Genomic DNA, 27,689 nt, shown 5'->3' on the forward strand with positions numbered 1-27,689 from the left:
TGATATTTCACAAAGTTGTTTATTCTTGTTATTAAAACTTGGACTCAGGTAATCTTGGTTATTCTGGAAAAAGCACCTTGTTTGCAGAGATCATTTAATCATCCTTTTCTACAATCACCTCTCCATGAAGCACCTTTCTTCTTTGACGTAACATATGAAAATAGAGTTGTGGAAACACTTCATTGAAAAAGAAAACAAAGAAAAATAAGCTATTGCTTTAAAATTATTTATACTTGAAACCTGTTAAATGTGGCAATGTTAGAGAGTAAATACATCCCATACCACTGCCGTTCCCCGGATATTTACAGAGCTCAAGAGTATAAGAGCACAAATGGAAGCCCACATACCACATGCCTAAATATTCTAATGCTGTAACTGTTGAGGTTTTGTTTTTACTTTTGCTTATTTATTTTTTTTCCTGAGAGAGAGTCTCACTCTATTGCCCCAGCTAGAGTGCAGTAGCATGATCTCAGCTCACTGCAACCTCTGCCTCCCAGGTTCAAGCAGTTCTCCTGCCTCAGTCTCCCGAGTAGCTGAGATTACAGGCATGCATCACCACCACACCTGACTAATTTTTCTATTTTTAGTAGAGATGGGATTTCACCACGTTGGTCAGCCTGGTCTTGAACTCCTGGCCTCAAGTGATCCGCCTGCCTCGGCCTCCCAAAGTGCTGGGATTACAGGCATGAGCCACTGCGCCCGGCCTATTTTTGCTTGTTTTTAACAAACTTAAATACCTTGATAAAAATACCTTCATAATGACCTGGAAGACCATGTTTGAGTTTAGAATTCTGAACTCTTTGGAATGCTGCGCCAGAACATTCCAGCACAGGGAAAACTGGCCCACCCAGCCTCCTCTTCTCCATTCTACTGGCTGTATCCTGTACTGCAAGGGGTCTCCTGCACATGTGTGAGGATACCCGGGTGCATACATCTAAGCTTCATCCGTACCCCTCACAAACAGCTGCCCCCTGGCTATCCTGTTTTCTCAGGGGTGCGTATACTGATACATGGTTAACCCTCAGGACCATGGATCAAGGAAGAAGCCTGGTTAGGGCCCAGATGCATGCTCATTGCCCTCTGGGTAGCAAATTCCATGGTCTCAGGTTTCTAGAATGTGATCTAGAAGGCAGTGGGGTGCTGTGTGGAGTGACCACAGAAGGGCTACAGCAAGGTCCTCTTAACAGAGCCTAAAGCAGAAGCTCCTCCTGGCTGGGTGTAAGGGCATTTAATCCATTATATAATAGCACATAAATTCATATGTTATTAGGTCAGTTGGACAAATTGTCATCTGTCCAGTCAAATTTGAAGAATATTTCGAACCAATTTGAACCAGTATTTCAAACCAGTGTTTCATAGTATAAATGTTGGTGGATAAACAAATTAATATCAGCTATAAACAATGCCAGTGTAAAAATATTTCTGAATATGATGATCAGAATAATCAAACCAATGAACCTTATCACAAAACAAGCTTTGAATATCCTGCTTAGGCAACTTTGGATAAAAATTTCTTTATAAAACTTAGCTCAAACAGAGCAAAAATACACAATAGGTTTTATGTCTTTCTATTTAGGTTCTTCCTAACTTAAGAAAGGTTACCATCATATTATATATACCTAGGGGGCTAAATTTATTCAGGTCGTAATTACTTACTCACTGACCAATTATTGTAAATACTTCCATAAAATTCCGAGTAGCTGAACAGAAGGTATGGGCTTGAGTTCAAACCCTGGCTTTACTCACCAGCTAGTGATTTTTTTTTTTTTTTTTTTGAGATGGAGTCTCACTCTGTCACCCAGGCTGGAGTGCAGTGGTGTAATCTTGGCTCACTGCAACCTCTGCCTCCTCGGTTTCAGTGATTTTCCTGCATCAGCCTCCTGAGTAGCTGGGACTACAGGTGCCCACTACCATGTCCGGCTAATTTTTGTATTTTTAGTAGAGACGGGGTTTCACCATGGTGGCCAGGCTGGTCTGGAACTCCTGACCTCAAGCGATCCATCCACCTTGGCCTCCCAAAGTGCTGTGATTACAGGTGTGAGCCACCACACCAGGCCACAAGCTAGTGATTTTTAAGCAACTCACTTAACCTCTTTCATCTTAATGTAAATGAGAAATACTACTACTACTTTTGAATACTAAGTACTCAAAAAGTACTTTTAATTAGCAAAGGATTTAATAAGTAAAGTAAAATTAATTGATTTATTTCTAACATTAAGAATGCAGGGGGAGGAGGGAATTAAAAAAAAAATGCAGTGGAAAACATGTTCTGGGCTGAGTGGTCCTCTGGCCAGTGGGACTCAGTAGCTGGCAGCATGATGAACTGGGAAGCTGCTACTGGTACAGGCCAGAGTCTACATCTCCCAGGACAACTGAAAAAGGTGCTTCAGGCTCTCCATTTCCATGGAGATGCCTCAAAGGCCATGAGGAGGAAGAGAACCCACTGTTTGAACCTGTAACTGTCAGACAGACACCGAAGCAAGCTCTAGTTCTGTTCAAGTAATGCTACCATTAACCTGCCATTGGGAAAAGAGAGGGATGTGAACCAATAGAGTAGGCATCCCCTCCTTAGCTCTCCCGAAATGGCTGGGGTAGAAAATCAAATACAGAATCAGGCTGAAGTGGTAGAAGACAAGGGGAAAACACATCTTTCACCACTAAGTCAATTTTGACTTTGGGAAAGATACAAGTTGGAGACCTCTGCCGGGGGCGGGGGCTCACGCCTGTAAACCCAGCACTTTGGGATACCAAGGTGGGCGGATCCCTTGAGGTCGGGAGTTTGAGACCAGCCTGGCCAATATGGTGAAACCTCGTCTCTACTAAAAATACAAAAATTAGGTGGGCACTGTGGCAGGCGCCTGTAATCCCATGAACCTGAGAGGCAGCGATTGGAGTGAGCTGAGATGGCGCCACTGCACTCCAGCCTGGGCAAAAGCGCAAGACTCTGTCTCAAAAAAAACAACAAAAAAAAGTTGGAGACCTCAAGGGGCTGGCCAAGTTTTATGCTCATCTCCTTTAGATGAAATAATTTGTATCATGTCGATGTAGATTTTAGAGCTATCAATATTTGACTTAAAAATATATCACTATTAGCCCCCCCCTTTTTTTTTTGAGACAGAGTCTCACTCTTGTTGCCCAGGCTGGAATGCAATGGCACCATCTCAGTTCACTGCAACTTCTGCCTCTCAGGTTCAAACGATTCTCCTGCCTTAGCCTCCTGAGTAGCTGAGATTACAGGCATGTGCCACCATGCCCGGTTAATTTCTGTATTTTAGTAGAGACAGGGTTTTGCCATGTTGGCCAGCCTGGTCTCGAACTCCTGACCTCAGGTGATCCACCTGCCTCGGCCTCCCAAAGTGGTGGGATTATAGGCACGAGCCACCGAGCCCAGCCTCACTATTAGCAGCACTTAAATGGAGTAAAGCCTTACCAATTCACTGCAACTACTGAAAGATGATGAGAAATTAGTGAAGAGGCTGACTTATTCAAAATCCTTTAAGAAAAGAGGCTTTATTATTTGCAAGTACATACAGCAACACAAATAAGACTCAAAACTACTCCTAGATGATTTTTCCAAGTATATGCTTAATGAATAGATAGAAATGATCTGAAATTTTCTTGGACACAGTGTTTATACTCAGACATATAATTCTAAATGCTTGTAAAAAGTGCACTAATGCTTTAAAAATGATTTGTTTTTATCTTTCTTTAAAAAAAATCATATTAAGCTGATGTTTAAATGATTTTGAGAAAGCAATAATCCATGCGTTAATTTACCTGCCTTTATTCTCATAGCTAATGAACTGTCTTCTGCCTCTATCTCCCTTCACTTTTCCCAAATTATCAGTAAATATGGGGTTAAACTGAAGTTTTAATGTATTTGTAAGCAATTATTTCTAATTATTTCCCCTTGCATATTATTATATCCTTTCAAAAATTTCCACATCATATGTCAAATCAAAGTACTAATAAGTATATACTTACAAGGTATATATGATGCCATGGTTATAAGAAGAAAATAATAGTAGTCAAAAGAGACATTGTATTTGTTAGGAAGTCTTATTGAAAACATTCCTGTTTTCTTCACATACGGCAAGGCAGCGTATATTGTAAGAAGTTCACCAGCAACTCCAACAGGATATAAGATGATAAAAAAATTATATCTGGAGAAAGAAAAACCTCAGAGAATTATTTTTCTAGAATAATTATTAGACTTTACATTGCAGGTCTATTGCTACTACTAAATTTAAACTTCAAAATTCTCTTTACATATTTACAATAACCTTACGTAAGGTTAATAGTTCTACTTTAATCATTTGCTTATTGATTATCATCCTTTTTTTCCTAATGCCAGTTTCCATAATAGGCAATGTCTTTTTAATAAAATAGTATCAACTTATTTTAGAGTACCAAAATACTTTCATGTATTAAAAAATGTATATGTAGTTTTTCTTGTTTTTGTTTTGAGATGGAGTTCGCTCTTGTCACCAGGCTGGAGTGCAGTGGCACAATCTTGGCTCACTGCAACCTCCACCTCCTGGGTTCAAGTAATTCTCCTGCCTCAGCCTCCCAAGTAGCTCGGATTACAGGTGTGTGCCACCACACCCAGCTAATTTTTGGTGGGTTTTTTTTTTGTTGTTTGTTTTTTGTTTTTTGTTTTTTTTTGAGATGGAGTCTTACTCTGTCGCCTAGGCTGGAGTGCAGTGGCACAATCTTGTCTCACTGCAACCTCCACCTCCCAGGTTCAAGCAATTCTCCTGCCTCAGCCTCCTGAGTAGCTGGGACTACAGGCGCCCACCACCACACCTGGTTAATTTTTGTATTTTTAGTAGAGACGGGGTTTCACCATGTTGGTCAGGCTGGTCTTGAACTCCTGCCTTCAGGTGATCCACCCGCCTCAGCCTCCCAAAGTGCTGGGATTACAGACATGAGCCACCATGCCCGGCCTATGTAGCTTTAAAAAAAGTATTGTAATGGTAACTTCTTTGGTGCATAAAATCACAAATGACTGCTTTTGTCCACGGCAGCTAGTAATTTATTGATCAAACACTGCGTTTAAAAAGACCAGTGATTATCCTAAATTTTATATCTAAACCTTGAAATTACCAAGGTAGTTATTTTTAAGAGGCATTTGAAAAAGTCTTTGTGGTTACTAATGAAAACCAATTATTGCAGAAAACTGATAATACCACCTGAAGCATGAGTAGCTACTAATGAGTATATTATATTGTCTAAAACTGCTACCGTAACAAAATAAATTGACAAGTTAGTTCCCGAATTCCCACATTAAAAGAAGAGTTAGCTTGTTTAAAGGAGAGCTAAGAAAGTTCTACTCTAAATCCAAAGTCATCATGTGTTCATTTGGTCTGTGGCAAGGTCTGGAACACACAGTAGGCCGGGCATCCTGTATGCTTCCAATTAGGAAACACTCTGTGTTCTACTGGCTGGTCTCCAATAAGAGGGGCCTAAAGGATCCAAGATGATCATATTTCTTCATTAAAAAAAATCATTTTTCTCTGACTCAGTCACTATATAACAGTTACCACAGAAAACTTAAGAGGCCAGAGTGCAAGACCACCCTGGGCGATATAGTAAGACCCCCGTCTCACAAAAACAAATTTAATGAGCAGAGCACAGTGGTGCATGCCTGTCGCCCCAGCTACTTGGGAGGCTAAGGCAGGAGGATTGCTTGAGCCTAGGAGGTCAAGGGGGCAGTGAGCCAAGACCGCACCACTGTATTCCAGCCTGGGTGACACTGCGAGACCCTGTCTCAAAAAAAAAAATTTAATTTAAAAAAAGAAAAATGTTTTTAATTTAAAACAAAAGGTCAACATTTTGATGGAAAAAGAAATCAAATTAATCTGTATTTTATTTAATCATTTTGTTGGCATTAAGAAATATCTATAAAGAAAAGTCAAAGTTGTCAGTATTGAAGAAGCTTGGAGACAAATTAAAAATCACCTTATTCCTGTATGTCAGGGATATGCGAAGATAAGAGATGGGGAGAAGGGCAGAATTATTTGCCAAAATAGATGAGCTGTTCAAGAAAGTAGAATGATTCCTTCACTGTACCTGTTAATCCCTTCCTGGCCTTGGAGAAACTCCCTGCTTTCTTACCAGTTTTGGGTAGTTATTTGTGTATCATTTAAATCAATCTTTCCCTATACCTCAATTTATTAAATCCCATAAGTGGACATTTTATATACCTGTCTCAGTAAAATACCCAAACTGATTAAGTTGCAATTTTTACTTTATGTGGTTTTCAAAAGACTTTTTTTTGGTGGCAGGATTGTTCTTCAATAGAAGAAAAAATTAACACTCCTACAATAAGCTAGTTGAAAGTCTTAAGGGCAATGAAAATTTCTAATGAAATGGGAACAAATTATATAATTTGACTTTACTTGCACTTCAAAAAGATTGCATGTTACTACCTCTCTAAGTTCTGAGGGCAGTATGGGATATTTAACTATGGATAGACCACATTAAAAAAAAAGATACAATGCTTCTTTGAAGGTTGCCAATTACTATCTAAAATTTTTTTGAAGGGAGTGCATTTTAAATCAATATGAAAAACCTAACTTAATATATACAATTACCTATTCTGAGGACTTTTCCAAGAACACTTATAACACATAAATAGAATCAAAGTATATTCAAACTGTAACAATAGGCCAAACTACTTATAACTAAGAAGCCATTTCTAAAGTGTAGTTTTATTTGAGAACAACAGCTTCAACATCTGAACATAAATACAAATATTATTTTACATTACTTAATGGAGTTGGGAAACATATTTAGATGGCTGGGATTTTTAAGATCTTTTTGACATGAAACGTAATTATTTATGATTATGATCAACTGACAATGTATTATGTAACATATAATTTCAAAGCTGAAAGACTGTATAACTTGTTTAACATTAAGGCAATGGATAAACACTTTCTTTTTTTGAGACAGAGTCTTGCTGTGTCACCAAGCTGGAGTGCAGTGGTGTGATCTCAGATCACTGCAACCTCTGCCCCCTAGTTCAAGCAATTCTCCTGCCTCGGCCTCCCAAGTAGCTGGGATTACAGGCACATGTGGCTAATTTTTTAATTTTTTAGTAGAGATGGGGTTTCACCATGTTGGCCAGGCTGATCTGGAACTCCTGACCTCAAGTGATCCGCCCACCTTGGCCTCCCAAAGTGTTGGGATTACAGGCATGAGCCACCACGCCCAGCCTGCAATGGATAAACACTTTCTAAACAGCAAATTTAAACATACGATGGCAGAGTTTTTATCTTTTCCAGACACTCAAGACATGCAAATGCATTCCAAAAGACAGACACACAAAGCCATCAAGTCTAATGTGCCGACCTCAGGAAAATATGCAATGTACATTCTGCTATCCTCTTCAGACAAATTTTGTAAATTCAGCACATGAAAAGAGACTATATGGTAAGTTAGTATTTTCACAGGTGCCAGAGGTCCAGAACATTGTCATGTGAAATGATATTGATGTGTTCTAGGATTAGAGTCCAGCTACATTCAAAACTGCCAACCTTTAAAAAGCCCAGTCACTAAAGGTAAGTACATTTTCATGTACAGTAAGATTAAAACCAATCAAATCCATATAAATGGTAGTAAAACCTTCTTATGACAGACAAGACACTTAAGCTCAAATTATAATTTCAAAGTATTCAAAGATACTTTGAAATACATCATATACAAAGTGGTAAGCCGCAAGTGTCTAAAAAAGAGCTAGAGAATATTAAAAAGTCAAAAAGAATATATAACATGGCCAGGCGCAGTGGCTCACACCTGTAATCCTAGCACTTAGGGAGGCCGAGGTGGGTGGATCACTTGAGCTCAGGAGTTCGAGACCAACCTGGGCAACATAGTAAAACCCCATCTCTACAAAAAATACAAAAATTAGCCAGGTGTGGTGGCCTGCGCCTGTACTCCCAGCTACTTGGGAGGCTGAGGCAGGAGAATCGCTTCAGCCCAGGTGGTGGATATTGAAGTGAGCCGAGATCATGCCACTACCCTCCAGCCTGGGTGACAGAATGAGACCCTGTCTCAAAAAAAAAAAAAAAAAAAAGAGAAAAAAACCCATAAAACACAATTAACAGTGGTTATCCTTGGTTATAGAGATTATAAGTAATTTAAAAGTGGTTTTCCTTCTTTTTGGTTTATATATTCTCATTGATTATATTTGAACATTTATAATACATGAGATTAAAAAATAGTAATTGACCAGGCATGGTGGCTCACACCTATAATCCCAGCATTTATCAGCAACTGACATATCACATATTATTAGTTTATGTTTTGTCTTCATCATAAGACAGAGAATTTGTTTTGTTCATACCTACATCTCAGGCATGCAGTAGGCACACACCATTTGTCATTGTTATTGCTACCATAAAGTACAATACAAAGAATAAAATGAACAAGTCTATACTGATTTGTGACTTGTTCTCCAAAGAGCAGTTTTGCTTTTATAATAACTTTCTAAAATGTCAATTGCTCAAAGAATTCAAACTTCAAGAAGAACAGACATCTTTTGCTTTAAAAACTGTTGCTTTAGGATATATTTGGAGCCCTTCAAATATAAATTTTATCCACATTCCAAATAATACAATTTTAAGTAAGTGTGACTTTTAAAAATGTCTCTGCAACTTAAAGCAAAGAAAAAAACCAATCGCATTGTGTAAATGGTATAAATTGTGGCTGCTAGATTGACTATTAAAATAATTTACATCACAGACACACAAAAAACATATTTTTGGTACTGCTTATGTAAGCTAATTCCAAAAATGTATATTGTGCTTTCCAAAAAAAATGAATGATTAATTCTGAGGTTAAGGATACCACAATTTGTCTCACATTGATTTCACTCAAAATATTTATTAATACGATTCCTCTCTGATCATTAAGCTTTTAGAATACAAATCATAACTTGTATAATTATTAGTTATGCCAGTTATACCTCCTATAACAGCATTCTGGCATCGTGGGGCTGAAACACGAATTTTAATTCCCTGGCGTTAGCACACAAAATAAGCATGCACAGGACAATGAGAAACTAAACTGCAAGATATCGCCACCTGGCCCATTTAATGAAGTATGGCAAGTGGTCAAGAAGGCTGAATGTGTAGAAGGAATAGCGAGTGATCTCTGTCACAGTCCACGCGACCAGAAAAAGCACCACACTCTCTTCATTCTGGATCTGCAGAATTAGAGAAACCCAGTGTCATTCAACCTAGAACTTACTTTTCAGTGAAGGTACTTACTTTACTTATTTATTGCCTTTTATTTATAATGGAATGTTAGGGTTAGGCAAATGCAATATAGAAAACTTCATGCAGTCACCATTAACATAATTAATTATAAATGTGGAACTTAAAGGTATCTTATGCATAGGAATAGTTGACCATAGACTCGTTTTTCTTCCCTCGTCCTTCACTTCAGGCAATAACGCTATCATTGGAGGACAATGTTACCTTGCTGAAACCAAAATCTGACCCTCCTACTTCTAGTAATCATTGAATCACACCTGTTCTACTGTAGGACCAATGCTTGAATTGCTCACTCATCTTTGGCCCTTTTACTACTATTTTAATTCAGGGATTTATCATCTCTCATTTTGACTACTGTAACTGTTTCCTAAATAGTCTTTCCTCTCTTTATTGTCCTCATGAATGCAAGTTTTCTTTTAAAAAGAAGTCAAAGAAGCAAATACATAAAAAACAAACTGGAATCAGCTAAGTCCTGTGATTTAAAAGTTTCACTGGTCCCACTCTTCTTAACAGAATAAAAGGATGAGCCCTAATACCTGGGCACCATATTCAAGGTTCTTTACAGTCCTTGCTCGGAAATCTCTCCAACTTCATCTACAATTACTCAACCCTTCTACCTACTTCTCTCTCTGGTGACACTAGATGTTGTTATTTCCAGAATATGCTCTGAACTTGTGCAATTTAACACATGCTATTCACTCTCACTGGAATGTTACTCTCTTATTCCATAAAAAATCTTTTCCTATCTTTCAAGATTCAGCTAAAACATCTCGCCCTCTAGAAAACTGACTCCAACCCTCTCCTCTCACCCTGAGCAGTTATTTGCTCACCACCTTTATTTATTTATTTATTTAGTTTATTTATTTATTTATGTGAGACGGAGTCTTGCTATGTCACCCAGGCTGGAGTGCAGTGGCATGATCTCGGCTCACTGCAACCTCCACGTCCTAGGTTCAAGTGAGTCTCATGCCTCAGCCTCCGGAGTAGCTGGGATTACATGCCTTGCTAATTTTTGTATTTTTAGTAGAGACGGGGTTTCACCGTGTTGGCCAGGCTGGTCTCGAATTCCTGATCTCATGTAATCTGCTTGCCTCAGCCTCCCAAAGTGCTAGGATTACAGGCATGAGCCACCATGCCCAGCCCAGCACCCTTCTTCTACTGTACTTTGTTCACATCTGTGTTGTGGCATTTGCCAATCTGTACTAAGAGTTGTCTGGCTAACTCTTGTACATGTCAGCATTCAACATCTGTATCCCTCCTTAAGGGAAGCCTTCTTTCACTCCCTACGTCAGACTAAGTCCCTAGGTATACCACAACGCATACTGAGCTCTTGCTTCAAAGCACTTAACACTTATATGATTAAATGTTTGTTTAGCTTCTCTCCCAAGTATAGGCTCCACCAGGTGAGAACCATGTTTGTTTTATCAACAGCCATATCCCAGCACACTGACGGGCACAGATGAGGTGCATGATTAGCATTGTGCATGATTTGACGTTAAGTGTCCCCCACTTCCCAACAGCCAGTACACTGGACAGCTGGGATTGCCTTGTTCTTTTTTTTTTTTTTTTTGAGACAGAGTCTCGCTCTGTCACCCAGGCTGGAGTGCAGTGATGCGATCTCGGCTCACTGCAACCTCTGCCTCTTGGGTTCAAGCAATTCTCCTGCCTCAGCCTCCCGAGTAGCTGGGACTACAGGCGCGCACCACCACACCTGGCTAATTTTTGAATTTTTAGTAGAGACAGGGTTTCACCATGTCGGCCCGGCTGGTCTCCAACTTCTGACCTCAAGTGATCCACCTGCCTCAGCCTCCCAAAGTGCTGGGATTATAGGCGTGAGCCACCCCACCTGCCCACCTTATTCATTTCTGTAAATCCAGAAATTTGCACAGCACCAGGTGTAGAGAACGCATTCAATAATATTGGTTGAATTAATTAACAAGTGCTGAATAGGTACCAGTGGGAAACTATCGTCAGCAAAAAATAAATAGGAATATTAAGGCAGAGATCCTCTGGAGGATAAACGGGGCAGATGGGTCCTGTTTTATTTTTGGAACTCGCGACTCTCAAGCTTCCCTCAAGGTCTAGACAGACCTCCGTCTGTCTAGTTAATGTCTAGTTAATGTTGTCTTTCTTCTTCATTCTTCAGACTCATGGTGGTCCTAACTCAGCTATTATATTCCCTCACTGCCTGGAAGAGTCTGTCTTCTAGTCTTTTAATGCTGTCCTCCTGCTTTTAAACTAGTAGGCAAAGTTAATTAATAGTTTGTCTCTCCCATTGCATGTGCTCACTGCTATGTGCACTATCTGCATGGCAGTCGCTGTTTAGGGTGCAGGTAAATCATGCAAGTTGAGTGAAAGATACTAGTCAAGAGGGATAAAGTATAAAGAGCAGGAGGTCAGTGAGCTGTCCACATGCAGACAGGAGGCCAGTGAAGCTAAGAGGAACAGAGAAGAGGTCAGGTGTCAGTCCCCAAGCATCTAAGAAAGGCATCTGAGAAATGGAAAGGAGGCCAGAGATCTGTCCTCGAGTAGACAGGAGGCTCTAAAGGCTGTCAAGAAGGTCAGAAGGGTTGACGTAGGAAATGTTCCTGTCATGGGTTTAATTTTTTTTTTTTTTGAGATGGAGCCTCACTCTGTCACCCAAACTGGAGTGCAGTGGTGCGATCTCAGCTCACTGCACCCTCCACCTCCCAGGTTCAAGCTATTCTCCTGCCTCAGCCTCCCGAGTAGCTGGGATGGCAGGCGCCCGCCACCACATCTGGCTGATTTTTGTATTTTTGGTAGAGATGAGGTTTCACCACATTAGCCAGGCTGGTCGCGAACTCCTGACCCTCAGGTGGTTCACCCACCTTGGCCTCCCAAAGTGCTGGGATTACAGGCTTGTGCCACCTCGCCCGGCCCTGTCATGGGTTTAAAATGCCCAATATCTTGACATAGCAGCATGGTATCTATCTCGCCTGAAAGGTTTGAATCATTAATTAGATTCAATAATTAGGTCTGTCTCCTGTCATGCCTCAATAAAAATTGTTTATTTTTCCTAAAGCTCCTTAGCACTTTTTTGACAATTATTTTTAATTGAAAATTTAAATTGCATATGTTTATGGTGTACAACATGATGTTCTGAAATATGTACGCATTGTGAAATGGCTAAATCAAGCTAACGAACCTATGTATTACCTTATATACTTATTTATTTGTGGTAAGATCACTATTCTGTTAGCAATTTTCAAATATACAATACGTTGCTATTAACTATAGTCACTACGTTGCATAATAGATCTCTTGAACTTAATTCCTCCTAAAATTTTTATCCTTTGACCCCTTCTAACTTTCAGTCTTTTCTGTTTGTTCAGATCTACAGAACTGCATTTACTTTTTATGTCTGTTGCTGTAATACTCAATGCTAAATAAGATATAATTTTTTTTTTTTTTTGAGATGGAGTCTCGCTCTGTCGCCCAGGCTGGAGTGCAGTGGCACAATCTCAGCTCACTGCAACCTCTGCCTCTCTGGTTCAAGCGATTCTTCTGCCTCGGCCTCCTGAGTAGCTGGGATTCCAGGTGCTCGCCACCACGCCTGGTTAATTTTTGTATTTTTAGTAGGAACAGGGTTTCACCATGTTGGCCAGGCTGGTCTCAAACTCTGACCTCAGGTGATCCACCCGCCTTGGCCTCCCAAAGTGCTGGGATTACAGGTGTGGGCCACTGCGGCTGGCCAGAAATAATAAATTGTATACTGACAACTTCGATTACATAATCAAAAAGGACAACTTGGATTGAAAAGAAACTTCTATAGAAAAGAACATTTTCTGCAGGTTATTTGACAGAATCTGAATACTGATTTCAAAAACTGGAAAATATCAAAGGAGAATATATTACGGATCTAACATGCCAATATTTGGGTTTGTTTGTGCATCAAAGTCATTCTGCTAAGGCACTAAGTCAATGCACAATATCTAAAACTCAAACCCAACTCCTTTTTGTCCAATGCTTCCACTTCCTGAAATATACAAATGTTAATATTTTAGATTCCTATGAATGGAAAGCTTTCCTGCAGGCTCAAGTAGACAACATGTTTGTGTCACTTACTGGTTTTATACTGTGAGTAATGAGCCACACCATAAAGATTCTTGAACTCACTTGGACCCCAGTCACAATCACAGAAGTAGGTACAATTCCTTAAAAAGAAAAACAAGTCAACTATTGCCCTAAAGGCAATTTATAATAAAAGTATAAAATTGAAGCAAAAACTCACCAATTAAACAGTGAACTATCTGTAAGCAAATAGAAAAAAATCATTACGTCAATAATAGAAAACATTAAATAAACCACTGTCAACATTGGTATTCAGCAAATCCATAGGTGGTATGTAATCAGCAAAATCATATTGATTTTGCACAACAAAAAATGTTCACATAAATATTACAGCAATAGAAAAACAGCATGATGGAAAACTTACCTCAAGCAAGGCAAATGTCTGGAAAAATTTAAGTGTCTTCTGAATACTTTTATATAAACCTCTGTGTGTTCCTTTTTCCATATAAAAACGTACCATGGCAATAGCTAGAACCAACCACCTAAAAAAAAAAAGTATTTCATAAAGTTCTTTCGAACTTAATACCACTGATTTATACATTTGTGTTTACAGCAGCATTATTCAAAATAGTGAAAAGGTAAAAGCAACCCAGGTGTCCATAAGTGAGTGAATGGATACTTGAAATGTGGTCTACACAGGCTGGGCACGGTGGCTCATGCCTGTAATCCCAGCACTTTGGGAGGCCAAGACGGGCGGATCACGAGGTCAGGAGATCGAGACCATCCTGGCTAACACGGTGAAACCCCGTCTCTACTAAAAATACAAAAAATTAGCCAGGTGTGGTGGTGGGCGCCTGAGTCCCAGCTACTCAGGAGGCTGACGCAGGAGAATGGTGTGAACCCGGGAGGCGAAGCTTGCAGTGAGCCAAGATCACGCCACTGCACTCCAGCCCAGGCGACAGAGCTGTCCGTCTCAAAAAAAAAAAAAAAAAAAAAAAAGGAACTGTGGTCTATACAGACAATAGAATATTAGCCTTAAAAAGGAAAAGAAATTCTGACATATCATGCAACACGGATAAACCTTGAAGACCTTATGCTATGTGAAATAAGCTAGGCACAAAAGGACTAATACTGTATGATCATTTTTTTCTTTAAAAAATTTCTTTTTTTGCATTACGTGTTGCTGTCATCTTTAACAAAGAACAATTATTGACTGATTGATTGAGACAGGGTCTCACTCTGTCACCCTGGCTGAAGGGCAGTGGCGCAGTCTTGGCTCACTGCTGCCTTGACGTCCAGGGCTCAAGCGATCCTCCCATCTCAGCCTTCCCCATAGCTGGGTCTACAGGTGTGCGCCATCATATCCAGCTAATTTTTGTATTTTTTGTAGATATGGGTTTTCGCCATGTTGCCCAGGCTGGTCTCAAATTCCTGAACTCAAGCGATCCATCTACCTCAGCCTCCCAAAGTGCTGGGATTACATGGTGTGAGCCACCATGCCCAGCCTGTATGATTTAATTTATATGAGGTATACATAGGGTAGTCAAATTCATAGAGACAGAAAGTAGGATAGTGGTGGCTAGGGGCTGGGGACAGATGGGGCAATGAGGAGTTAGCGTTCACTGGGTGCAGAGTTTCGTTTTGCAAGATGAAAAGGTATGGAGACAGAAAGAAGTAATGGTTACACAAAAATGTGAATGTACTTAATGCCACTGAACTTACACTTTAAAAAGTTAAGATGGGCCGGGCGCAGTGGCTCACACCTGCAATCCCAGCACTTTGGGAGGCCGAGGCAGGTGGATCACCTGAGGCCAGAGGTTTGAGACCAGTCTGGCCAACATGGTGAAACCCTGTCTCTACTAAAAACACAAGAATTGGCCAAGCGTGGTGGCGCACACCTGTAGTCCCAGCTACTCCGGAGGCTGAGGCAGGAGAATTGCTCCAACCTGAGAGGTGGAGATTGCCGTGAGCCAAGATCACACCACTGCATTCCAGCCTGGGTGACAGAGCAAGACTCCCTCTCGGGGGGGGAAAAAAAAGTCATCAATTAATATTTACTTAATTTTCACTAAAAACAACAACAACAACAATTGCTGAGCCACAGATAGAAGATCAGCCACGGGCCTGCTTTCAAAAGGTTGTTTAAAAAAAAAAAATAAAAGAAGAGGCCAGGCGTAGTGGCTCACCCCTGTAATCCCAACACCTTGGAAGGTTGAGGTGGGTGGATCACCTGAGGTCAGGAGTCTGAGACCAGCCTGGCCAACATAGCAAAACCCCGTCTCTATTAAAAATACAAAAATTAGCCAGGTGTGCCGGTGGGCACCTATAGTCTCAGCTACTCGGGAGGCTGAGGCAGGAGAATTGTTTGAACCCCTGAGGTGGAGGTTGCAGTGAGCTCAGATGGTGCCACTGCACTCCAGCCTGGGTGACAGAGTGAGACTCTGTCTTAAAAAAAAGAAAAGAAAAGAAAAAAACAGCCTGGGCAACATGGCAAGATCCTGTCTCTACAAAAAACAAATTTCAGAGGCATGGTGGCACATGCCTGTGGTTCCAGCTACTTGGAAGGCTGAGGTGGGAGGATCACTTGAGCACAGAGGCGCTGGTTGCAGTAAGCTTTGTTTGTGCCACTGCAATCCAGGCTGTGCAACAAAGACCCTGTCTCAAAAAAAAAACAAGAGAGAGAGAAAGAAAAAGAAAGAAAAAAATACTATATGCCCTCACTTTTAAACTTACGTTTGCATATAAATATAGCTTATGTTCTGTGAATTAATGGTGCTTTAAATATAAGCTAGAGTTGTGGAGACCAGCTTTCTCATACTACTTCTTACTCTTCCTAAAGTCACCAATGAGAAGTTACTTTTTTCCAGTTTCCCTTGCAATTCCAAAAGCACGTTTAAGTTTAAGCAACTTACCTCATCTGTAACTTTTTAAAAGCTCTAATAACTCACCCAGGGAAATGAGGAGCTACCCTAGTCTTTTAGATAGTCTCCAAAGAGTCTGGTAAGTAGATTTATGAAATATAAAATTATCATGCAGTTTTAACTTTTTTAACCAAACAACACTCATACAGTGGACAAATGGCTTGAAAAGATTCCTGCAAAGAATCTACTAACTGATTCTGATGAAAATGCATGCTCAAGAGAATAATAAGATGGCAGAATGACACTTCTATTCTTAGAACATAATAAGGTAAAAGCAATGACTTGTTTATCAGATTGGCAAGAAGTCAAGTAAATATCTGAAAGGACCACAAGGACCTTTGAAATGCAGACATATTCATGATAATAACAATGACAATAATAAGTGTATTGTCAGAGTGCTTTCTATGTCTTAGACACTGTTTTCAATTCATAACATACTAACCTCAAATCCTCACAATAACCCTATGAGGCGAGGGTCTTCTATTATCCTATTTCACTACTGAGGAAATAGGCAGAGAGGGTCACACAGCCACCACTAAGCTCGGAGTATATGCTCTTAAGCCACAATGCTGTATCGGTCTGGCTCTAAGTATATACTGTGCCCTGAGATACCAGTTAATGATAGCAATTCATATTTACATTATAAATATATTTTTAAAGTTATATGGAGAGTCTATGCTCAAATATTTTAATTGATAATAGCATGCTATCCAAAAAGTTTGAAGGCCACTCTTTTAGATGAGATAATCATCTTCCAGAACATTCAGTTACTTACCCTGAGTCTTAGAGTAAGTTAATGACTGAGTCTGAAATAGAACCTCTGCAGTCTCTAGACTCCCTAGTCCTGACCCCTTTCCACTCTTCCCCAACTTCACTGTGGCTACAACTGATGGATCCATCTCATGTGAGCGCCAACACTGAACTCAGTGCTGGACTGATCCTACGGCACTCATCGGAATCATGCTTTAGGTACCTTCCACAACTAAAGTATTATGATTTCATTATCTTCAATTCAAAGTCCCCATATTTCTTCTACTAAGAAAACAAAAAGTTTATTAAGATATTTTCATTCACATTTTCCATACACTTGTCTTTTTTAGGTGAACCCAAATCAGATGTCCACAAAAGATAAGTTTGAGAGGCAGTTATTAACCTACCAATCAAAGGAGTCATTTGGATGGCAAGTTTTCTACATTTTTAAACAGCATTGTATAAAAATCCGTGCATCGTTAACATTATAACAAGTTCTACTGTTGCTCCATAGGTGGCAGTATTGTACCACCTAGCATAGTATCATGATCGTGCCACTCACCAAACTGTGGGAAATAAAAGAAATTGACAGGCTCAGGGGTTTGAAAGGACCCATCGAACCATCTATTCTAACCTCTTGTCTGTTTTTCCTAAGTAAGGCCAGGAGCCAATTGAATGAGGGTTCACTTCCTAAGCCCTCCATCACAAAGGGTGACAGTCAAAGAAAGTCTCTCTAAGGGTCCTATATTGAACTAGTTTTGAACTTCCTTCATCTATCGGTTTAGTAACTATAATAAAACACACAGAAAATATTTCAAAAGCAACTGGAATTTCTGCAATTAGGATTTTTTTTTTTTTTTAGACAGATTCTCGCTCTGTCCCGCAGGCTGGAGTGAGTGGTGTGCCCATGGCTCATGGCAGCCTTGGGTTCCCAGGCTTCAGCAATCTTCCCACCTCAGCCTCCCGAGTAGCTGGGACCACAGGGGTGTACCACCATACCTGGCTCATTATTGTTCTTGCTGTTGTGGGTTTTTTTTTTTAGTAGAGATGGGGTCTCCCTATGTTGCCCAGGCTAATCTTGAACTCCTGGGCTCAAGCCATCTGCCTGCCTCCGTCTCCCAAAGTAATGGGATTACAGGTGTGAGCCACTGCACCTGGCCAGACTCTCTCTTTTGTGATGCTAGCAGTTACTGATGATCATTGGCTAGATCCATTATTTCAATAATCATTGAAAAACAATATTCTAGCTTGCTATTTCCTTTGTATACCTCCTTTAGCCATTTGGAGGCTTGGACCGAAGATAGTCTTCAACTTTCATATACCCCACACTTTGTCTCCTTTTTTTTTTTTTTTTTTTTTTTTTGAAATGGAGTCTTGCTCTGTCACCCAGTCTGTTGCGATTTCGGCTCACTGCAACCTCAACCTCCCAGGTTCCAGTGATTCTCGTGCCTCAGCCTCCCAAGTGGCTGGGATTACAGGTACCTGCCACCATACCCAGCTAATTTTTGTATTTTTAGTAGAGATGGGGTTTCAACATGTTGGCCAGGCTGGTCTCGAACTCCTGACCTCAAACGATCTGCCTGCCTCAGCCTCCCAAAGTACTGGGGTTACAGACCTGAGCCACCACATCTGGCCCATACTTTCATATATTGTTCATTGACACCTCTAAACTGCCTTTTCTAGATAAAAGTTATACTTTTGTTTAGCAGCCAATATGTGAGTGCTTCAACTGATTGTACACCGGCACTCATGCCAATGAGTCAAGCTGAATGATTCATAAAAGAAAAAACGCCTGAGAAACTGAATTTCACTAAGATTAAGACACCTGCTCTTTGAAAGCACAGTTAAGAGAATAAAAAATCAAGCCCAAACTGGAAGAAAATATTTGCAAATCACATATCTGGTAAAGCACTTGTATCCAGATTGTATAAAGAACTTTCAAAACCCTATAATAGGAAATCAAACAGCCCATTAAAGAAAAAAAAATGGGCAAAAGGTTTTTTGTTTTTTTTTTTTTTGAGACGGAGTCTCGCTCTGTCACCCAGGCTGAAGTGCAGTGGCGCGATCTCGGCTCACTGCAAGCTCCGCCTCCGGGTTCATACCATTCTCCTGCCTCAGCCTCCCGAGTAGCTGAGACTATAGGCGCCCGCCACCACGCCCGGCTAATTTGTTGTATTTTTAATAGAAATGGGGTTTCACCGTGATAGCCAGGATGGTCTCGATCTCCTGACCTCATGATCCACTCGCCTCGCCCTCCTAAAGTGCTGGGATTACAAGTGTGAGCCACCGTGCCCAGCTAAAAATGGGCAAAAGATCTGAACAGATACCCAAGAAGATATATGATTGGCAAGTGAAGCACATGAAAAGATACTCAGTATCGTTAGCTACCAGGGAAAACAAAATCAAAATCCCAATGAGATAACAGAATGTACTTCTCGGAATGTCTAAAATTACAATGACTGACCACACCAAGGGTTGGCAAGGATGTGCACCAATGGGAAGTCCCATTCATTGCGAGAGGGAAGATAAAAGGGTGTAACCACTTTGGAAACCAGTTTGGCAGTTTCATAAGAAATTACGCTTTGGGAGGCCAAGGCGGTTGGATCATTTGAGGTCAGGAGTTTGGGCAGTCTACTAAAAATAGAAAAAAAATTAGCCAGGCGTGGTGGCGCACGCCTGGAGTCCCAGCCACACAGGAAGCTGAGGCAGGAGAATCGTTTGAATCCGCAGGCAGAGGTTGCAGTGAGCCGAGGTTGCACCACTGCACTCCAGCGTAGGTGGCACAGTGAGACTCCATCTCAAAAAAAAAAAAGAACGAAAGAAATTAAACACTTAACTACCCTATGACCCAGCCCCTCCACTCCTAGGTATTTACCCAAGCAAAACAAAAGCATATGTTCGTACATAGACATGTACATGCATGCTTATAGCTTGATTTGTAATAGTAAAAACTGAAGAGAGCCCAAATGTCCATCAACAAATGGATGGATGAACAATTTGTGGTAGGTCCATTTGCGGATCTGTCCTCAGCAACAAAATAGATTCTATGCAGCAATAAAAGATATGGCTCTTACTTAACATTCTGGGAAGTGAACCTTGGGTTTCTTGTTCTATTAAATCATACTAAGTATATTGTGAAAATATCTTACTTTCTCTTTCTGCAAGAAGTGCAATTTTAGGCCAGGCACAGTGGCTCACACCTGTAATCCCAGGATTTTGGGAGGCCAAGGTGGGTGGATTGCTTGGGCCCAGGAGTTCAAGACCAGCATGGGCAACATGGCAAGACCTTGTTTCTACAAAAAATTAAAAAATTAGCCAGGTGTGGTGGCACGTGACTGTAGTCCCAGCTGCTCGGGAGGCTGAGGTGGGAGGATCACTTGAGCCTGGGAGGCTGAGCAGTGAGCTGAGCTGGTGCTACTGCACTCCAAAGCCAGACTCTGTCTCAAAAAAAAAAAAAAAAAAAAAAAGTACAATTTTAAATAAACCACTAGGAATAAAAACGAACATTCGTAAACATCCACTGTGCATCAGGCATCCTGCTAAGAACTTCATATCCATTATCTCTTTATTCCTTTATAATCTAGCTAAGTAGTCGTGCTGTTCCAACTTTACAGATGAGAAAACTAAGAGTCAGAGAGGTTAAGTAGCTTATCTGAGGTTACCCAGCTACAAAGGAATGAGACACAACCTTTAAACAACACCTTTCTGTATTGTGTACAGACTAAAATCCAAACATGTTAGCAAAGCATCTAAGGCCCAGTGCAATGCCCCAAGCTACCTGTCCGCCTTCATTTCCCACTCTACACTTCAGGCCCTCTTCTTTTTTTTTTTTTTTTTTTGAGACAGTCTCGCTCTGTTGCCCAGGCTGGAGTGCAGTGGCATGGTCTCGGATCACTGCAACCTCTGCCTCCCGGGTTCAAGAGATTCTCCTGCCTCAGTCTCCCGAGTAGCTGGGACTACAGGTGCACGCCACCACACCCAGCTAATTTTTTGTATTTTTAGTAGAGACAGGCTTTCACTGTGTTAGCCAGGATGGTCTCGATCTCCTGACCTCGTGATCCGCCTGCTTCAGCCTCAAGTGCTGGGATTACAGGCGTGAGCCACTGCGCCCGGCCCAAGCCCTCTTCTTGATGCCTCAACAGATGTCTTGCAATTTCAGATCTCTGTGCTCTAACTCATGCTGTTTCCCCACTTACGCCTACTAAGTCCTTCACCGCTCAGTTTAAATGCTGTGATCTCTCACAGAAAACTTTCTCTAATTCTCCCTACCTGTCTGTCCTCTGACACATCTGCTTAGCACTTATCTCATTATTTTATTGCAATTGTTGTTTATATATTAATGCCCCAGGTTACCCTGCTTCAAGGACAGGGCCTACAGTATTTGAAGGACAATGCATTTATATATACAGGCACAAAAGTATTTGTCAGAAAGAAAGAGAGAGGGAGGGAGAGAAATGCTCACTTCCCTATTATGAGCAAGTGCCATAAAAATCCTTACATCTGGCCAGGTGTGGTGGCTCACGCCTATAATCCCAGCACTTTGGGAGGCGGAGGCGGGGCACATCACGAGGTTAGGAGATCGAGACCATCCTGGCTAACAACATGGTGAAACCCCGTCTCTACTAAAAATACAAAAAAATTAGCCAGGTGTGGTGGGGGGTGCCTGTAGTCCCAGCTACTCGGGAGGCTGAGGCAGGAGAATGGCATGAACCCGGGAGGCGGAGCTTGCAGTGAGCTGAGATCGCACCACTGCACTCCAGCCTGGGCGACAGAGCAAGACTCTGTCTTGAAAAAAAAGAAAAATCCTTAAATCTGCCAGGCATGGTAGCACTCACCTGTAATCCCAGCTACTCATGAGGCTAATGCAGGAAGTCACTTGAGCCCAGGAGTTTGACGCCAGCCTAGGCAACAAAGCTAAACTCCATCTCAAAAAAAAAAAAAAAAACCCTAAAAAAATCCTTACATCCTTTAAAGGTATAATTCTACTTCCAGGAATTTATTACACTAAGCCACTAATTGAACAGAAACAAATAAAAGCAAAATGTCATTAGGGGCATGATTTAATCCATTATTGTATAATTAATTCTATACATTCAAATGTAACTGTCAAAAAGTATAATTATGAAAAACAGATGAAAACCTGACAGACTATTAAGTGAAAATGGAAAAATATACAATACAGCAGATATTATAACAACAATGCTGTAATACATTCACTCATTCATTCATTCAAATATTTATTGAGTACTTCATGGAGTTTACACTCTAATGGAGATGACAGACAATAAGCATTGCGAATAAGTAAAATGTATTGTACAATCATATGAAAGAAAGTGGGATGGAGAAAAATAAACAGGCAAGGGAGATAAGGAGTATGTGTTTCACTATTCAAATTAAGATGGCCAGGTAAGGCCTCCTTGAGAATGAAGTTTTGAGTAAAAACTTGGAAGAGGGGGCAGGGCGCGGTGGCTCATGCCTGTAATCCCAGCACTTTGGGAGGCCGAGGCGGGCGGATCACGAGGTCAGGAGATCAAGACCAACCTGGCCAACACGGTGAAATCCCATCTCTACTAAAAATACAAAAAAAATCAGCCGGGCGTGGTGGCAGGCGCCAGTAGTCCCAGCTACTCAGGAGGCTGAGGCAGGAGAATGGCGAGAATCCGGGAGGCGGAGCTTGCAGTGAGCCGAGATCTCCCCACTGCACTCCAGCTGGGTGACAGAGTAAGACTCCGTCCCAAAAAAAAAACAAAAAAACAAAAACAAAAACAAAAAAACTTGGAAGAGGTCAGATATTCATATGAAAGATAAAAAGAAAATGAAAGTGTGTGATAGGCTGATAAAATAACAAGCTGTATTTTACATTTATGTAAAATTTTATAATATTTCTTAAATACTATTCCGTTGCTTTGCAATTTGGGGTGTGTGTGTGTGTGTGTGTTTTGTTTTTGAGATGGGGTCTCACTATGCTGCCCAGGCTGGTCTTAAACTACTGGACTCAAGCAATCCTCCTGCCTCAGTCTCCTGAGTAGCTGGGATTACAGGTGCATACCACTTTTCCCAGCTTGTTTTGAAAATTATTACAAAAAAATTAATAAACACGCCAAAGTTCTGTTAACAGAGAAATAAAATAAGTTAAATGAACAAAAAGAGCCTCAACTAGTCTTCTGCTGTCCACCCCATAAAACGTGTAAGTTCTTGTCCCGATTTCAACACTACAACTTCTTCAACCTTATTTACCACTATTCCCCAACAGCACCCTCCAGTTCAATCAAGAGAATACATCAGGCTTGCATACCATGCCTATTTCCAGAATTTATATCACCTGAAATGTCTACTCTCTATGTATGCAAATCTTATTCCTTCTTCAAATCTCAACGCCTCTAGAAAGCATCTGAAGAGTCAGTTACAGAGATTATTCCATTTCAATATCCCTTATTTTTGTAAATATGACAAGGAAACTTCTCAGTAGAGGCAGAAGGAGACAAGTTTAGAATAAGCCCTGATTTGCCGGGGAAGGGTCAGAGGGACAGAATGGAGAAAGAATTTAATTCTGCGCCAGGTAAGGCAGGAGACCCGGAAAACTTCAAAGAGGTAGATTTGATTAGAAGTCATGGGAATAACAGGAGAACATTATACAAAAGTGAAAAACCTGAGCACAGAAGCAGAGCGCTGTGAAAACACATGGTGCTTTGAGGGACGAGTGAGTCAGAGATATCAAATGCAAGTTGACTGGAAAGGGGAATCGGGAGCAGACTGCAAAAAGCCTTGAATGGCAGACAGCCTGAATCCCTTAGATCAGGGTGGAGGTGGCAGGGAGTCACTGAAGTCTTTAAACTGGAGCTATGCATTGATGTTCATTTTTGAAATATAAGTTGGCTTTCAAGACAGAGAGTCAACTGAAAAGAGAAAGGACAGACACCCAGTTAACACAAGGCAGATATTTCAAAATGTTTACTGGCTGGGCACGGTGGCTCACACCTGTAATCCCAGCACTTTGGGAAGCCATTGTGGGAGGATCACTTGAGAACGTCCTGGGCAATATAGCAAAAACCTGTCTTTACAGAAATTATTATTATTATTGTTTTATTTTTGTGTGTGAGACAGAGTGCAGACTGGAGTGCAGTGGAACGATCTCTCAGCCTCCTGGGTTCAAGCGATTATCGTGCCTCAGCCTTCCAAGCAGCTGAGATTACAGGCGTGTGCCACCATGCCCGGCTAATTTTTGTATTTTTAATAGAGACGGGGTTTTGCCATGTTGGCTAGGCTGGTCTCAAACTCCTGGCCTCAGGCGATCCACCCGCCTCAGCCTCCCAAAGTGCTGGGATTACAGACGTGAGCCACCGTGCTCGGCCTACTCTACAAAAAAAAATTTCAAATTAGCTGAGGATGGTGGTGTGCGCCTGTAGTCCCAGCTACTCAGGAGGCTGAGGCAGGAGGATCGCTTTGAGCTTCGGGGTTGTGGCTGTAGTAAGCACCACTGCACTCCAGCCTGGAAAACAGAGCAAGGGCTTGGCTTAAAAAAGAAAAAAAAAAGGAAATAAAAGGAAACGTTTATTTTATATTATTTTTTGAGACGGAGTCTCACTCTGTCGCCCATGCTGGAGTGCAGTGGCGCTATCTCGGCTCACTGCAAGCTCCCTCTCCCGGGTTCACGCCATTCTCCTGCCTCAGCCTCCGGAGTAGCTGGGACTATAGGCGCCCGCCATGGCGCCTGGCTAATTTTTTGTATTTTTAGTAGAGACGGGGTTTCGCCGTGTTAGCCAGGATGTTCTCGATCTCCTGACCTCGTGATCCGCCCACCTCGGCCTCCCAAAGTGCTGGGATTACAGGCGTGAGCCACCGAGCCCGGCTCCGGAAACGTTTATTAACCAGACTATCACAGAGGTGAGAGAATTCTTTCAGTTCCGAATGCATTTAAAGGCAGCATCATTTCGTGATTGCTGAATTGTTGTAAATACATTAGTTTTCTCTCTTTCCAAGATTATAATTTAGGAAGAAAGAAAGATGAAGTAGCAGGACAGTGGAGTCAGAGAGTCTGGGTTGAAACCCATGTCTGACTGACACTTGCTGGCTGTGATCTTGGGCAAGTATCTGTGCCTCACTCTTCTAATCTATATAATGTAATATCATGTGCCCCTCACAGGACTTTAAAGGACTAAAAATACACCTAAAATAACCAACACAGTCCCCTGCATAGTAAGTCCTCAGTAAATAACATTTGTATGAACTGTATTTGGCATTCAATATCATATGCTAAGCACATAATAGAAACTCAATCACCATAGGTAAAGATTTATTAAATTTTTGTCAATCACATTTTTCTATAAACCCTGGAGAAAGTTTAAAATATTAAGCCGGAAGTGGTAATCCCAGCACTTTTGGAGGTTGAGGTGGGAGGATTGCTTGAGGCCAGGAGTTTGAGACCAGCCTAGCCAACACAGTGAGAGGCCATCTCTATTTTTAAAAAATTAAAATAAAATATTAGGCCCGGTGCAATGGCTCACACCTGTAATCGCAGCACATTGGGAGGCCGAGGTGGGGGAATCATTTCAGGTCAGGAGTTCGAGACCACCCTGGCCAACATGGTGATACCCTGTCTCTACCAAAAATACAAAAATTAGTGGGGCGTGGTGGCCCACGCTTGTAGTCCCAGCTACTCCGGAGGCCGAGGCAGGAGAATCGCTTGAACTCCAGAGGCTGAGGTTGGCAGTGAGCGGAGATTGCGCCAATGCACTCCAGCCTGGGCGACAGAATGAGTCTCCGTCTAAAAAATAAAATAAAATACTGTCAGGGCGGGATGGCTCACGCTTGTAATCCCAGCACTTTGGGAGGCCGAGGCGGGCGGATCACGAGGTCAGGAGATGGAGACCATCCTGGCTAACATGGTGAAACCCCGTCTCTACTAAAAATACAAAAAAACTAGCCAGGCGTGGTGGCGGGCGCCTGTAGTCCCAGCTACTCGGGAGGCTGAGGCAGAAGAAAGGCATGAACCCGGGAGGCGGAGCTTGTAGTGAGCCGAGATCCCGCCACTGCACTCCAGCCTGTGAGACAGAGCGAGACTCCGTCTCAAAATAAATAAATAAATAAATAAATAAATAATAAAAAGAAAAAAAGAAAATAGTAAACTTTTCCTCGCGTTTACATAAGTTAATACTTCGAGTGATAATGGGAAAATAACTTTTTTAAAAGGCAGTGCAATTGAGAAATGGAAAAGCATTTTCCCAACAGGTTTTGAGAAGGCAGTTGACACAGAAGTCACTTTGACAGCTCTGCGAAGAGCGACAGTCATTGCGTAACCTTAACTTGCAAAGTCATACTCAAAGCCAAAAATCAAGGTCCAGGGTATCAGCCACGGAGCCTGAGGCCATAATGATGCTGGGCAGGAGCTCCAGGCTGGGATAAGTGGGGTGGTTATTTCAAAATCGTCCCAAGTGACAAGCTCTAGGACGTGCTGTGCTTTAAAAAAAAAAAAAAAAAAAAAAAAAAGTCGCGGTGAAATTAACAGGGGCGAAAACTCTGCCCAGCGATCGCAGCATGAAGCTCTGCGCTCTCGAGACCAGCGAGTGGCCAGGGCTGGGCGCTCCTTCAACAGCAGCGAAGGCAGCGGCGCCTGGGCCGCAGCCGCCTCCCCCGCGGGCCGGCACCGCATTCCTGCCCAGGTCTATACTTAACCTCCGGCCAGCGCCCCGCCGTGCACCGTATTAGGCAATGCCCGGCGCGCAGGGCCCGGCCCCCCCGCCCGCTCCATTCAACCCCGGCGGTGGCCGCGGCGACAGCTCCCTTCCCCCACGGCCGCTGCCCGCACCCCCCGCGCCCCTCACACCCCGGCCCGCGCCCCCTGAACCCGGAACCTCCGCGGACCGCGGCGCGGGGAGGGCCCGAGGGTGCCCCGCGGCGCGCGTACCCCGCGGTCATGGCGATGTCGTAGAAGGTGAGCCAGGCGGTGGCCAAGAACCCCAGGCGCCTCCGTTTGCCCGGAGCCTCCCGGTCCTCGCCGGCCTCCGAGGCGCCGCCGTTGGTGCCGTCCTCGTCGCTGGACGCCATGGTGGCCGCGCACCTGGGGGACGTTGGAGAGAGCGGCAGGAGCGTGGGAGGGGACCCTGCCCAGCCTGCAGCCCGAGCGCCGCTGCCCGCTGCCGCCGCCTCCGTCAGGCGCCCCATGTGCAGCGCGCAGGGGGCTCGGCGCAGCCAGCCCTACCGACCGCGAGGGGGAGGAGCGGACGCCCCCGGCCACCGCCCGTCACGCCCCCGCCCCGCCCTGCCCCTTGGGAGCGCGCGCCACTCGGGGGCCAGAACGCCTGGCCCTGGCACTGGGGATCCAGGACCCGCGAGCCCCGGCACGCTTTCCAGGCGGCGCTGTAGTTTCCGCTGCCGAGGAAAGTGCACCCGCCTCGCTAGCTGCGGGGGCCTCTTCATAGAGAGACGCCCAGGCGCCTTGCGCCCTGGCGATGCGCACCATGCGAGTGCATTTAGTGGGGACACAGGGAACGCACCTGAACTTGGCGTGGCTCTGCCCTGCCTGGCCTTTTGTAAGGCAGTTTCTCAATACGCAGGCAGGGAGCGGGATCTTTCCGCCACTCATTCTTTTCTTTTCTTTTTAGAGATGCGGTCTCAGTCTGTCTCCTAGGCTGGAGGGCAGTGACGCGAACATAGCTCACTGCAATTTCGTGAGCTCAAGCAATCTTCCCACCTCTGCCTTCCAAAG

At 42.6% G+C, this 27,689-nt stretch overlaps 1 protein-coding gene across 1 annotated transcript; it reads right to left on the reverse strand.

The window, feature by feature from the left end:
- HACD1 (3-hydroxyacyl-CoA dehydratase 1) lies at window positions 1–27,201 on the reverse strand. Its single transcript, XM_031014988.3, has 7 exons — window positions 26,889–27,201; window positions 13,738–13,855; window positions 13,534–13,552; window positions 13,368–13,456; window positions 9,090–9,211; window positions 3,985–4,163; window positions 1–177 (listed from the first exon to the last, which is right to left on the reverse strand). The coding sequence occupies exons 1-7, from the start codon at window positions 27,143–27,145 to the stop codon at window positions 95–97; spliced, it is 867 nt and encodes a 288-aa protein (XP_030870848.1). The 5' UTR covers window positions 27,146–27,201; the 3' UTR covers window positions 1–94.
- Between the last annotated feature and the right edge of the window lie 488 nt (window positions 27,202–27,689).

Source organism: Gorilla gorilla, chromosome 8 (assembly GCF_029281585.2).
Source record: "Gorilla gorilla gorilla isolate KB3781 chromosome 8, NHGRI_mGorGor1-v2.1_pri, whole genome shotgun sequence".
In the NCBI taxonomy this organism is placed as follows: domain Eukaryota; kingdom Metazoa; phylum Chordata; class Mammalia; order Primates; family Hominidae; genus Gorilla; species Gorilla gorilla.